A 12,943-nucleotide genomic window follows, 5' to 3' on the forward strand; every position below is an offset into this window, starting at 1 on the left:
GTCACTGGAAGACTGACTAACCTTTCTGACATTGTAGAAGTCTCTGTGGGGGTTGATCTTCAGCTCCTTCATCTCCTCCATCTCGTTCAGCATCTCATGCACATTGAACTTAGAATTCAGGAACTTCAGGCGACGATGCGTGTAAGTCTTACTGCAATGCAAACACAATTTTAATATATGTATGTTTTTTTTTTTTTTATCCATTATTTTATAATCTGCGTACTGACGTTGGCCCCTGTGCAATGAGAGCAATGAGGAAGTTCATGTCATCGATGAAGGTGTCGTAGTCAGGGCAGGGCAGGTCTTTGGGCTGGTGTTTATCAGCTGCAGCTGCATCATTGTACACATATATGACACCGTCCTTCATCCGGGCCACATATCCCAGGTTTGGAGGAAGGCTCTTTGTGTCAAAAGGGTCCTCTCCATTCTTTGGAGGAGGAGTAAACACTAGATCGAAAACATTAGTTAATTTAGTTTATGCACGTAAAAAAGTTCAAATATACAAAATGTTATAACAAAAGTATAACGGCAAAGTCCATATAGTAGACACAGTGGGAACCAGATGTTTACACACACTATATAAAACAACACAAATGCAGTTTTTTGGGGGGTCAATTAGAATTTTCAAAATCATTTCTATTTGCTAAATACCAGAAGAATGAGAGATAGAGTTGTATAGAATTTACTTTCTACAAAGTCAGAGATTTACATTTCTGACTTAATCTTACATACACTAAGATTACTATACCTTTACTATACCTTTAAACAATTTGGGAAAGCCCAGTTGACTTGAAAACATGCACAAGTCTGGTTCATCCTTTCAAGACACTTGAAGGTGCCACGTTCATTATTTCAAACAATTATAAGCAAGTATAAAAAAGATGGAAATGTCCAGCCATCATACTATGGTCTGAAATGTGAACATCAACCCGAGAACAAATGCAAAAGACCTGGTGAAGATGCTGAAACTGGTAAGAATTTGTCATCATCCAGAGTGAAACAAGTCCTGTACCGACATGGGCTGTGAGGGTACTCTGCCAGAAAGAAGCCCTTACTCCAAAATAAACAGTTTGGAGTGTGCAAATAAAAAAAAGGATAAAGACTAATAATTGGTCTACAGGGGTGGCAGCATCAAATTTGGCTCATTTTCACCAGTTGTGTTCGGGGGAATGGACCAAAATTCCTGCGAACTATTGTAAGAAGCTTGTGGAAGGAAATCCAAAACGTTTGACCCAAGTTATACAGTTTAAAGGCAATGCTATCAATCCCCACAAAGAAAGATCCCACAACAAATTTCTTGATGTGAGACCATAACGCTAGCCACTCAGCCACTCAGCCACTGTCCCATTGTTATTGTCTACCCCTGTGTATGTTTGAACAAGTCTTTTACATACAGTGTGCTCACCTGGCAGCACCTGGTCCTCAGGTTTGAAGATCTCTCCTTCAATGTCACGCAGGAAAGTAGAGGCCGTGCGAGGGTAACGCTGGTACCCCAGCCTCATGTACTTCTCCCTGATGGTCAATGCGCGGTACAGACCTTTACAGGACAGCTCAAAGTCATCCATGGTCACCTACAAGACATACAGACAGCTTTTGGGCAACTCAATTTTGTGTTTGTCGTTAAATTACTCACTGGACAGGTAAATGTCATTTAAAACAACAGGGTTGAATTTCTCCTTTGTGAGATCAATAAAGGATTATCTAAGGTGTATGGGTGGTTTTAGAAATACAAAACAGTAATTTAAAAGCTTTACCCCAGCAGCATAGTCACCAATGACAGCCACTCTCTGGAAGTCAGGTACTTCCAGATAAGTGGGGGTGTCCACCTGCACAGTCACTACAGGGGCTGCACCTCCCTTCTGGGCAGAGGAGGAGGGCACGCCCATGCCATGGGATCGCTGGTGCCTCTTTCTGTGGATGAACAAGAACACTTGTGTTTATCCCATAGACCAGGGGTGTCAAACTTATTTTGGGTCGCGGGCCGAAATTCAGCTCCCATGGCGGGTCGCGGGCCACATATAATAGAGAAAATGTTTCCAATAAATGAATAATAATAAGCTGTGATTTGATCAAAGCCCCAACTTGACTGTAGCTTCATCAAGGACAACGGCTTACACTTGTATTGCACTTTACAAGCCTGTGTCACAAGTTCCTGAAAGTGCAGTAGTCATTTTTCATTCACTTGGTGGTGGTAAACTTTTATTGAAGCCACAGCCGCCCTGGGGCAGACTGTCCATTTACCACGTGGCTATATAATGTGTTGTTCATATCCTGAGCTCTTATTATGTCAGTGCCCTCTGCTGGACACGTGTGAAACTCTATCCTGTTTTTCAATTTAATGCACCCTAGTGGCTAGAATGAGCATTCTGGTTATTCTTTAAAAAATCATAACTCCGCACAGGAATGGGCTTGAGACTTACTTTTTTTTTTACATACTCTGGAATTTATGCTCTACAGGGCAGGGGCCGTATGTTTGACACCCCTGCCATAGACTGTTGTTTAAACACTGCTTTGTGTCTACAACATTGTGAATGCATATGCATATACATCCAACTAAAACACAATGCCCAAAAAGATGTGAAAGTATGAGGCATATGCATGTTGATTAGGTTTCAGCGTATATAATTCTTAAATCATAATATTATTTACTACTATTATTACTTGTATTAATTCACTATATAATTCTCTCTGTTTTTATTTGTTATGAGACACATGAGAGGGGAAAATGCAAGCATAGCATAATTATAAGCCAACCGCTTCTCCACGTCATCATCAGCATGCAGATGGAAGGCCATCTCCTGATGGATGATGGGACAGTCTTCAGCCACGTCGAACATCGACACCTCATCACGGACGTTCTCGTCTTTGACTTCAGCTGCAAAGACTTGCTCCGCGAAGGCCCGCATTTTGTCATCGGTCTCTGTTCGGTACAGCACATATTAGCCATATGTATTACGATATTTTCTCATCATGCTACATGTATGAACAGACTAAAGACAGCAAGACAAAACAAACTGTTGTGACTCCAAAGTAGACCTACCACGCACAGTTTAGGCCTATTTGCAAAAAATAATAACCACCAGATTGTGAAATTGTAGTTTTTTATTTGACCAATTTGCTTTTGTTTAGGCCTCATTCTTTGCAAACAAACATTTAAAACAGCTAAAATGCAGCTGAATTGTCAACATTGAAAGGAAAAGGCATATCATCAGCCAATGTTTCATTGACTGAGATGTGCGGTCTGTTACCTTCATTACTTTGATCTTCTCCAGTTTGTATAGTTGAACACATAAGCAACCATGCACATCTTATGAGCACACACAGGCAGTCTGATCACACAAACTTGTCAGACTGCTGTGTTTGTTCATATCTGCCAACCTTTTAGAGGAGTCTATTTTTTCTACATTTATCCATCATGCCTGTGACAAGGACATTGGAACGGTTTTATCCAGATATATTTTCGTGGTACTTACTCTCTGATTATGGTAAATTCCATGAGTAGAGTATCACCCAGTGTAAGAGAAAGAGAAGGGGTTAGAAAAGTCTGGGTTAGACATGCTCCTTTTTGCTACATAACTGAAAAGGTCGAATAAACATAAGGGGATCTAAGATTATTGGTTAAAGCAGATACATTTAGTGGTAAATTGTCAAAAGAAATAATGTTTTAGATAATAATTTGATAATACAACAAAAGAACAACTGTGATCAACAATGATGAATGACACATGCTCAGATACAGTGTTTTGGCGAATCACAGCCCCCATGCAGTGTAATGCCTGCGGAGAGAATATGAAGAGAGAATATGAGGTGTTAGGGCTACAGAGGAACAGGGTTTGAGTCATGAATTCAAATTCCCATGCGGTACTTTTCTAATAAAGAAAAGTCACATATATATCTATAGAAATAATCTCGATGGTAACGTCAGACCTTGGTGATGTAAGTCATGGACAGACAAAAAGTGGATCATCAATGTAATTGTTCACTTTCAGTTTGTTGTGTCTACAGTGGGTTCAAAAAGTTTTCAGACCCAAATTACATTATTATGCAGCAGTCTAATATATTACTTTTTCACTGGTAAAACAGAACAAAACCTGAAACTGTTTATCCAATAATAATATATTAAAAATGACATTCCAAACTAATGCAAGGGGGTATGAATACTTCCTGAAGGCCACTGTATATGAGACTAGATGTGACAGACAACAGTACTGAAAGTGAGCATTACATGTGTGTACATTTTTCTCACATGAAGTGGATCCAGAGTAACAGAACTAAAAAATCTGCAACTGTAGGGTTTTGCTGCAGTACGAATGAAGGATTCACAGGATGTGTCTGAACATAAAACCAGAGTAACCCATGCTCCTGAGGTTTGTCTCACATTGTTCTATACTTACTTCCTCCCTCTGCAGGTTACAATAAAGTCCCACCCATATTGTCCCAGCCAGGTGGGACAGTTGGGATTCAAAGGAGAAACAGAACAGGCGTGATTAACGTGAAGAGTAAGAAGAAGACGACAGCACGACGACATTACAGGCACTGCCACTGGGTATTTAACAGTGCTACACCTTATTCACATAAATATGCACTCAAAACTGTGCAGTGAGTTTGCCATAATTTTACAGCACTGAAGATGCAGCTGTTTATTTGTTACTGTTTGAGAGAGAAGTTTTAACAGCAGCACAGACCTTCCTATAGTTAGTATCCAGGTTTATGGTAATTGATTTTCACACATTCCCATTTTTGGGGAAACTTTAAAGGCAAATCCCATACCCACACCACAAAGCCAATATGATTGCTTAAAAGGTTTTCTACATTCATGAAATTCATAATGTCCACCAAAATGTCCCATCCACATCACACCTCAGCCTCACAGTCTACCACTTTGCTTTAACTAGTTTAACTGTAATGCTGCACCTCAGAGAGCAGCTGCTCGAAGTTTTACACTCTTGACAGCATTATGCAGTTTGCTATAGGCATATGCTGGTAGCAAACTGTATGTCCACTAAATGTAGGTCTGTCTTTAGTAACCGTTACTGTGACGTATGATGATGCATATATTTTACAATAATTGAACCTACACATTTCATATATTTTGTTCAGATTGTATTTTTTTAACCTGTAGATTGATGTGGAACTTTGAGCATCTCACCCACTTTCAGCACATCAGTAAAGCTGTCAAGACTATTGTCAGAGCTATAACTGCAGAAGTTTGGTTATTTATGATCATAACAGTTTGACATAGCAACAGTGACCCTGATAATGACACACTATTAAACACTGTAAAGATTGGTTGTTTTTTTCAAAATAGATCTACAGTTGTCTCAAAAAGTCAGGAACAACTTGAGTTTATCTGAGAATTGAATCAAATGGTTGTAGATCTGCAGTAATTCAGCATTTTTACAATGTTGCAATGTATAATCATTGTTTATTTACAAAGGGTAACAAAATAATACACTTGTGGAACGATGCTCCTCACACATTGAAGCCAGAGCTTCTACTCACCTGGCATTGCGACTTTGGGCATGGTGGCGGTTTTCGGTTCAACGCTTCCTGAGGACTGGAGATGGGCGGTCAGCTGCTGGACCCCTGTAGTAGGGAACTGTGGTGCCTTGTCCCAGGACTGTGCAGTAAAAAACTCTGTGCATGGCTCACGTGTAACCAGAAGCGACTTGTGCCCATGCAGGACATGCCTGGATGTAATGGGGAGCACAGCTCTATTTTTAAGTGAACAGTGTCTGCGTTTCCCTGCTGGTGCAGGCCTATGAGTGCATGTGGTAAGCTTATTATATAACCTTATGCTGCTGGGCACAGGGCACAGATGTCAGGTTCAGCAAATTCACACCATTCAATCAATATATAATCTTAAGGAAAAATAATGTGACTATTCAACAACACATGTTCTAAACTAGTAACTTATCAATAAGACCTGTAATTTCTAGTTTGGAGGTCTGTTTTCATGCACAAAATAGTTCAACAGGGCCGGCCAATTGAGAGACAGTGATGTTGTCAGTGGGTGTGTCATGCTTGTAATGTCCTGGCAATGCTGGAAAACACAGAATTGTTTTTCCGCAAAATCTCAAAAACTTTGTTGTATTTGTTCCTAAACGTAACTCAGTATCATTTATTTATCTGTCATATGAGTTGATTTTATAAACAAAAACAATTGCAATTGGTTCAGCTGCAAACGCTGAAAGTCCCTCCTCTTAACGAAACGTTTCAGTGGAAGTCATAACACACTGATGATTTTGATCAGTTAAGTTTCTACTTACTCTGGGGCATATTGTTGGATTGAGCCATGTTGACTTTGAAAAGCGAGAGTGATGAACAGGTGCTGGGTGCTATTATAGCCATTACTTAGCTCTTGCTTTTTGTGGCCCTGGTGAAAACTCGTTAATGTTCAGTGAAGCTAAATGCGGTGGTAGAGATTTAAATGTGGTAGACAGGACTGGGTTTATTAAGTTGAGGACATTTTGCTCCTTTAGAAGCTTCCTGTCGCCTCTTGTCAAAATGTAAGACTGGTTAAGCACACAAGCTAGATGCCTGGCGTAGTGCCACTAAGAGGAGACCTGTAGTTGGCAGATGTGAGAGAGTTTGAGTGATGTGTAAAGGCATTAGTTTTGTAAATCATACTCCTCAGATCAAGGGAGCAGCAGGGCTTTGTTTATGTAAATGAAACCTAAAGACACCCAGTTTCTCTCCAACCCATAACAAAGACTGTTTTAATGAAACTGAGTGCATGAACAACTCCTGGAGCAATATTTAGGCAATACAATGACAAGAAGAATCTTAGCCACACAATTCCTGCCATGATTCCTTGTCACTCATGTCATGTTCTCACGTAGCACAGATTAGTGCTTGGACGTCTGTCTGCAGCTTTGAGTTGTTCCATAAATAGACCATGCTCACTGTATACATTATGCAGTATGGGACCATAGAACAGAGGAAACCACATTGGGAAACATAAAAAACAAATCTTTATTTCATTAAAGAATACAAACAACTAATATCATATTTGAACTATAACTTTAAAACTAATTGCAGCTTCTCTAGTGATTGAATGTTTATTGTTTTCCATATTGTGCACTCATTGACCCTGTTTGAAGCCAACTTAAGCAATTCATCAATGGCACTGGTTGTATTGTTGGGTCTGTTTGTTTCTGCTGGCTGCATACAAATTGGCCCTCGGGGATAAAGTATTACTAATAATAAAGTATTGGTACGATTTTCACCTTTTTTTTTTTCTAATACACAATCAAAATACAATGTAAAACACAAACAAAAAAAGACCACAGAACTTAAAATCGTGGGCCCACCAGAATATACAAATCGATCCATGCACTTGAAGCATTTAACCCTTCTGACTGCTATCTTTCCACCTTGTATTAAAGGTTATAACTTATCATACTCACTAAATCACCAGTGTGACCAGCAGAGTCCAAGAGAAGCGTCAGCATGACTCTGAAGAAAGTGAGATGCGACCAGTAAACACTTAAACCTATTACCTTACATCAATCTGATTTATCCATTCATCATCTATTGGTGAGACATATTCTCATGCAAGTCAGTGTTTCCAGTTTACCTGTGTAGTGGATGTTTGAGAACAGGTATGTTGATGTGTGCTTATTTTGTTTGGCATCTTGTTTTTTATCTCTTATTCACAGAACAACCAAACTCTACTTGTGAAATTCTTAAAATGGGATAAAAATTGTGTGTGCATGGGTACATGAATAATATCAATGTGACAACCTGCGAATTAGTAATTGACTTAACACATTTCAGCACTGGCTTTCAAGTCGGTTGTACGTAGCCCGTGGTCACTCACTGTAGCTATCTATTTGGAGGGAATGTGATCCTAAATGTCAACGTTCCTCTGGGTGCAACTAGTTAAAGAAGCCAGAGTAGAGGGGCAGTTTACCAGTGCGAGTATAAGGAGTATAGAGCCGATGTGCTGCATAGACAAACCGTATTAAAAATGTTGGTCAAACTTTAAAAAATATGTTGCATGTTGCACGTTGTTTAAAAAAAGTTATTTTTAGTTTTTGGTCTGTGTCAAAGCAAGGCATTCATGTTTTACTGCATGCGTGCTGGTGTCATGTGTACACAAGGGAAACACAACTCAGGCAAACTCAAACAACAACAGTTTGATTTAGGAAAGTCATTGTTAATTAAATTTTGTTCTCAATGAACTTGCTTCAAATAAATACAAAAATGTTGGGGTCCAATATTTTTAATAACAGTAGAAATTTGTGTATATGTATTAGGTCCACAATTTTAACAATTTGTGGCTTAAAGTTCATTCAATTGACAATAATGACACCTGTGAGACTGAGCAATGCCACTTCTTTAACACTAAAAAGAGTGTTTCACCCTAATTGATGATTGAGAAGACTCATAACTCTGTTCCAGTTTTTTTTATGAGGAAATAATTATATAAAGCATAAAAAAGGCCAAAGGATTCCAGCCTGTCCTCATCTAAACACAAATTTCTCTTCCAGATGTTCTATCACTTAATTGCTGCCTAAAAGGATGTAACAAAATTCCAAAAGATCAATATAACAACAACATTTCTGCACGTTTGACCGACTTTTATCAAGAATTTAGTGTTTTAATTGATAGACATTTATCTTCTGTATCCACTGCTATACAAAAACAAGTCTTTGTTGTTTTCAGCCCAGCTTGTATCACATTACTCAGAGTGGAACAGAAAGTGGCCGTTTGATGAAGGACAGTTTACATGAAGAGCCTGTCTACGTGTTCTAGTTAGACCGTTATCTCTTCCTGAGTAAATGATAAGATACTCAAGTCCAAATAACACAAGCTTAAAGCTGTGTAGACGTGCAGAACAGCAGACGAATAGGTTTCATATCAGAGAATATATGACTTTTATCTTTTAGCTGTTGCTGTATCCCCCCTCCTCTGTATCCACTTACCCTATAGGTGGGGTGTCGAACTCATTTGGGTCGTGGATCAAAATTCACCCCCCATATCCTTTACAATATAAGCGGCCCCCGACACCCCAGGTTGTATAGGCCTCCTGCCTAATAAATAACAACGGCTTACACCTATTGTACTTTATCAGCCTGTGTCACACGTTTCTCAAAGTGCTACATATAGTCATTATTCATTCACTCCACACTCAAAGGCAGTAAGTTAGCCACAGCCGCCCTGGGGCACTCTGACCATTTACCACATGGCTACGATATATTTGTTTTTGTGCAGTTTGCTCTAAAATGTTAGATGCCCTATGACGGGTTTTTTAAAATCATTTTTAAAACTTGTATTTTACGGTTTGTTTTTTTAATATCTCAAAAGTTTTTTTTTTCACTTGAAGCAACTTATTATATAATATAACAATAAACTGCTCATATGCAATTTCCAACAAAGCATTTTATTCCATTGTCTTGGTAGAACTGCATAAAAGATGCCCTACAGCTGCCCTGGAGCAGACCGACTCAAGGGAAACTGCCACTGTGCCATCGGCCCCTCCGGCCCCCACCAGCCACTCACTCACTCATGCACCATATTCCTACATAGACAAGGTAGGTGAAGTGCCTTGCCCAAGGACAGTGACGGTGTGAACCTAGGAGAGCAGGGAAGTGAACCAACAACCTTTCGTTATTTCATCATAAAACACTTTACCATCTGAGCTACTGTTGCAGGCAAATGCACATGAGCTGTGACAAGTTAACTCAAGTGTATAAAAAAACACACAATTTGATGAAACCTGCTCAAAAACAATTTGCAAAGTCAGATTGATGTATTATTATATTATTGAATGTGTAAATTACATTATGTGAGAAATTTTCATATTGTCAGGCCAATAATGTAACAATCAGCCAATAACTTCATTATTACATCATCGGCCGGTAAATCGTGAATACGTTATTGGCTTAACACTGTTATGTTGTTGGCTAATTACATTTTGAAAATAGCCAAATTGATTATGTTATCGGCTTTTATTACCTTAACTGTTCCTACAGTCCTCCTTTCAGTCCAGGTAACTCCAAGGAGACTGTGCCACAAAATCATCAACCCATGACTTTGGCAGTTTGCATTTATTTGAATGATAAATATTTTTGTAAATGTACAGTTCAAGAAGCATGCTTTTAGGTTTGGGATTGTTTTTCTTTCTTTTCAAAACAAGGGAGGGATCTGATATGCCTTAAGGAATTTTAATTGGCATAATTGGTCCACTTTAACCCGGACATCCCCTCAAAGCATACAAGCCCAGTTCATTTCACTGTCAGCATGTGCTGCCATCAATGACTTGCTCATAGGAGACACAGCAGTGGACGAGTAAATAGTATCACCGATTTGTCAACATGGAAGTGAAGGTTTTTGTGAACGGACTCCCTCGGGTTGTGTGTGGACTTACAAAAGATACCACTTGCCAAGAAGTAGTCATCACTTTGGCCCAAGCTCTTGGTAAGTGAAATACTGTACATACAAAAGGTTTGGGATTGTGACAAAAAGAAAGAATGTTGTATTGAGAATTTTGATATTCAAAAGCTGAACAGTTTATTTGGGCCTTTCTTGTATTACAAATTCTACACAGTTTACTTACAGTTTGCTCTTCAGCAAGTGAAATGCTGCTTAATCGGATTCTTGTCAGGTGATTGACTTGGCCATTGAATAACATTTCACTTCTTTTGGTGTTGTTGAGCTCACTGATGTGTTCTTTCTTTTTTATGTTCCAAACTGTTGATTTAGCCACGCCTAATATGTTTGCTATCTCTCTAATGGGTTTGTTTTGCTTTCAGCCTAATATATTTCAGCTTCATTGATAGTAGCCATACCGCCTTTGCTATGCCCAATCCTGTCAGACCTTGGAAGCTAAACATTGAAGGACCTGGCCAGTACTTGGATGGGAGACCGTTTGAGAACACCAGGAAGCCTGGCAAATGTGTGTGTGTGAGTGAGTGAGGGTTGGTGGTGGTTGGAGGGGCCGATTGCGCAGACTGGTTGCCTCGCTTCCGTCAGTCTACCCCAGGGCAGCTGTGGCTACAGTAGAAGCTTACCACCACCAAGTATGGATTGAATGAATAATGCAATGTAAAGCCTCTTTAAGTGTCCAGAAAAGAAATATATGAAATCAATGCATTATTATAATTATTATAGTGATAGCTGGTTGGATTTCATATTGAGAATTAACAGCAACAGTTTCCAAAATGAAAATCCCACGCTTGAAACGAACTCTGGACGTCTCATCCCTTAAAAATGGGATAATGACGGAAAATCAAACACCAGATCATGGAGCAGCTGAGCAGCCACTTGTCCCATTACGGTCCCTTAAAAAGTGGGAGGCACACATACAAACAGTAGTAATTCCTACACCGTTCATCTGATTTGGACGTAAATACTCTCACATTAAAGTTGAAAGTCTGAAGTTTAAGTACACCTTGGTTTGAAATCGATTGTGTTGGTTTACAGAGCCAAAAAGATTAGAATTGAGTCGATGTCCCAATATTTATGAACCTGACTGTAGATCTCTTTCCTTTGTAGGTCAACCTGGACGCTACACATTACGGGAGAAGTTCAAAGACTTTCAGCGCTGCATGGCTCCCAGTGAACGTGTCTTGGAGACGCTGGAGAGGTATGGTGAGCTGGCCAGAGATGTACAGCTCTCTCTAATCCTGAACGGACCAGCGGGCAGTGGCTCCACTAGTCGCAGATACCAACCATGCCTACCGCTGAGAAGAAAAGACCCTGGAGGTGGGCGACTGCGGCGGGGCAGCAGTTCCCTGTGTCTACACCGACAAAGTTTACCCCCATTGACTGAGCAGCAAGCGGAGGATGTCAGAAGACCCAAAAGGAAGTCACTGACCATCATGGAGGAGGCGTGGGAGTGGCTGGAAAACCTGGGCAAAGGGAAGGTGTATAGGACGACAAGTAAGAAAGATTTATGTAAAAAGAGTGAGAAAAAGAGCCCAACTTCACTCGAGGGAACTTTATCTTTTGTCACAGGACAAAACAGCAAGGTCAAAATCAACACCGACAAAGCGGTGAGGTCAGACTTGGACAATCAGACATCATGCTGCATCAGGAGTCAAGTGAAAGCAAGAGAGTGCCGGTCTTCAGAAGCAAAAATTCAAGAGCTGACAAGTCTGGTGATAGCGGATGAGAAAGAAAGACTCATTGAAAACATATTTAGTCAAAAAAGCAGTTTGCAAGGTTTAAAAATGCAGATAGCAATTCTAGACAGGCAGATTTTTGATATAGAGGAGCGGCAAAGATTGCAAAAAGCTGAAGAGGAGGGTAAGCAGAAGGTAATGGAAGAAGAGCGGGAGCAGATCATGTTTTGGGAGAATGAGCTCACAGCCGAAGAAGGCCATGAGAGAGATTTGCAAAGTCAGTTCTTGGAAATGAAAGACAGTGTGGTGGAGTCCAAGGCTAAACTAGAGGAGCTCAAGGAAAATATCCAGGATTTAAATTTTGGTGGTACTCAAACACAGAAAACACATTGCGCAAATGATGTGGAAACAACTAAGGAGCTAAATAAAGCTGGAGATCTGTGTGGTCGCGTGGCTCCAAACAGGAAGTCCCAGCCCAGAGAAGACTGCAGCCCCCCTCACGCTGTGGTTGTTCCCTGTCAGATAAAGGAGAGAAAGCCCACAGGATCTGCGGAACTGAGGGAGTGGTGGGCGCGTTGGGCACAAGCACAAAAGACTCAAAATCAGGTCATTCACAGATCAGAGCTCACTGTTTATCTGAGGAGTACCAAAGTATAAGACATGCCCCCTGGGTGAAGTGACAGGCCTTTACATTTTCAATGGAAAATCCTTGTTTGATTATGTGGATAATTTAAACAGGGCCTTCATTTTTATGTATCTCAAGATATGCCTCATTATCTACTGTATTAAATCTGATTAGTATCCATGTGTATACCTATACCTAAGGAAGCACAGGGAAAGTATGTACTGCCCTCTCCCTGTTCTAGCATTTC

The 12,943-nt window shown here is 40.1% G+C and overlaps 2 protein-coding genes across 2 annotated transcripts in view; one reads left to right on the forward strand and one right to left on the reverse strand.

Moving 5' to 3' along the window:
- The window catches only part of ampd1 (adenosine monophosphate deaminase 1 (isoform M)), an 8,717-nt gene extending 3,133 nt beyond the window's left edge, over positions 1-5,584 (reverse strand). Inside the window, exons 1-6 of the mRNA XM_079558946.1 lie at positions 5,503-5,584; positions 2,755-2,920; positions 1,755-1,911; positions 1,406-1,571; positions 228-447; positions 22-151 (exon numbers count right to left, since the gene is read on the reverse strand). Of these exons, the coding sequence (XP_079415072.1) occupies positions 22-151; positions 228-447; positions 1,406-1,571; positions 1,755-1,911; positions 2,755-2,920; positions 5,503-5,524 (861 nt within the window). The 5' untranslated portion in view covers positions 5,525-5,584. The remainder of the gene's footprint in view (positions 1-21; positions 152-227; positions 448-1,405; positions 1,572-1,754; positions 1,912-2,754; positions 2,921-5,502) is intronic.
- A 4,738-nt stretch (positions 5,585-10,322) lies between these two features.
- On the forward strand, positions 10,323-12,728 carry rassf11 (Ras association domain family member 11; the record flags this gene model as incomplete). Its single annotated transcript, XM_079559130.1, has 2 exons — positions 10,323-10,425; positions 11,503-12,728. 2 exons carry the CDS (start codon positions 10,323-10,325, stop codon positions 12,726-12,728), a joined length of 1,329 nt encoding a protein of 442 aa, XP_079415256.1.
- Positions 12,729-12,943: the final 215 nt, after the last annotated feature.

Source organism: Gobius niger (genome assembly GCF_951799975.1).
Source record: "Gobius niger genome assembly, chromosome: 6".
Classification (NCBI taxonomy): domain Eukaryota; kingdom Metazoa; phylum Chordata; class Actinopteri; order Gobiiformes; family Gobiidae; genus Gobius; species Gobius niger.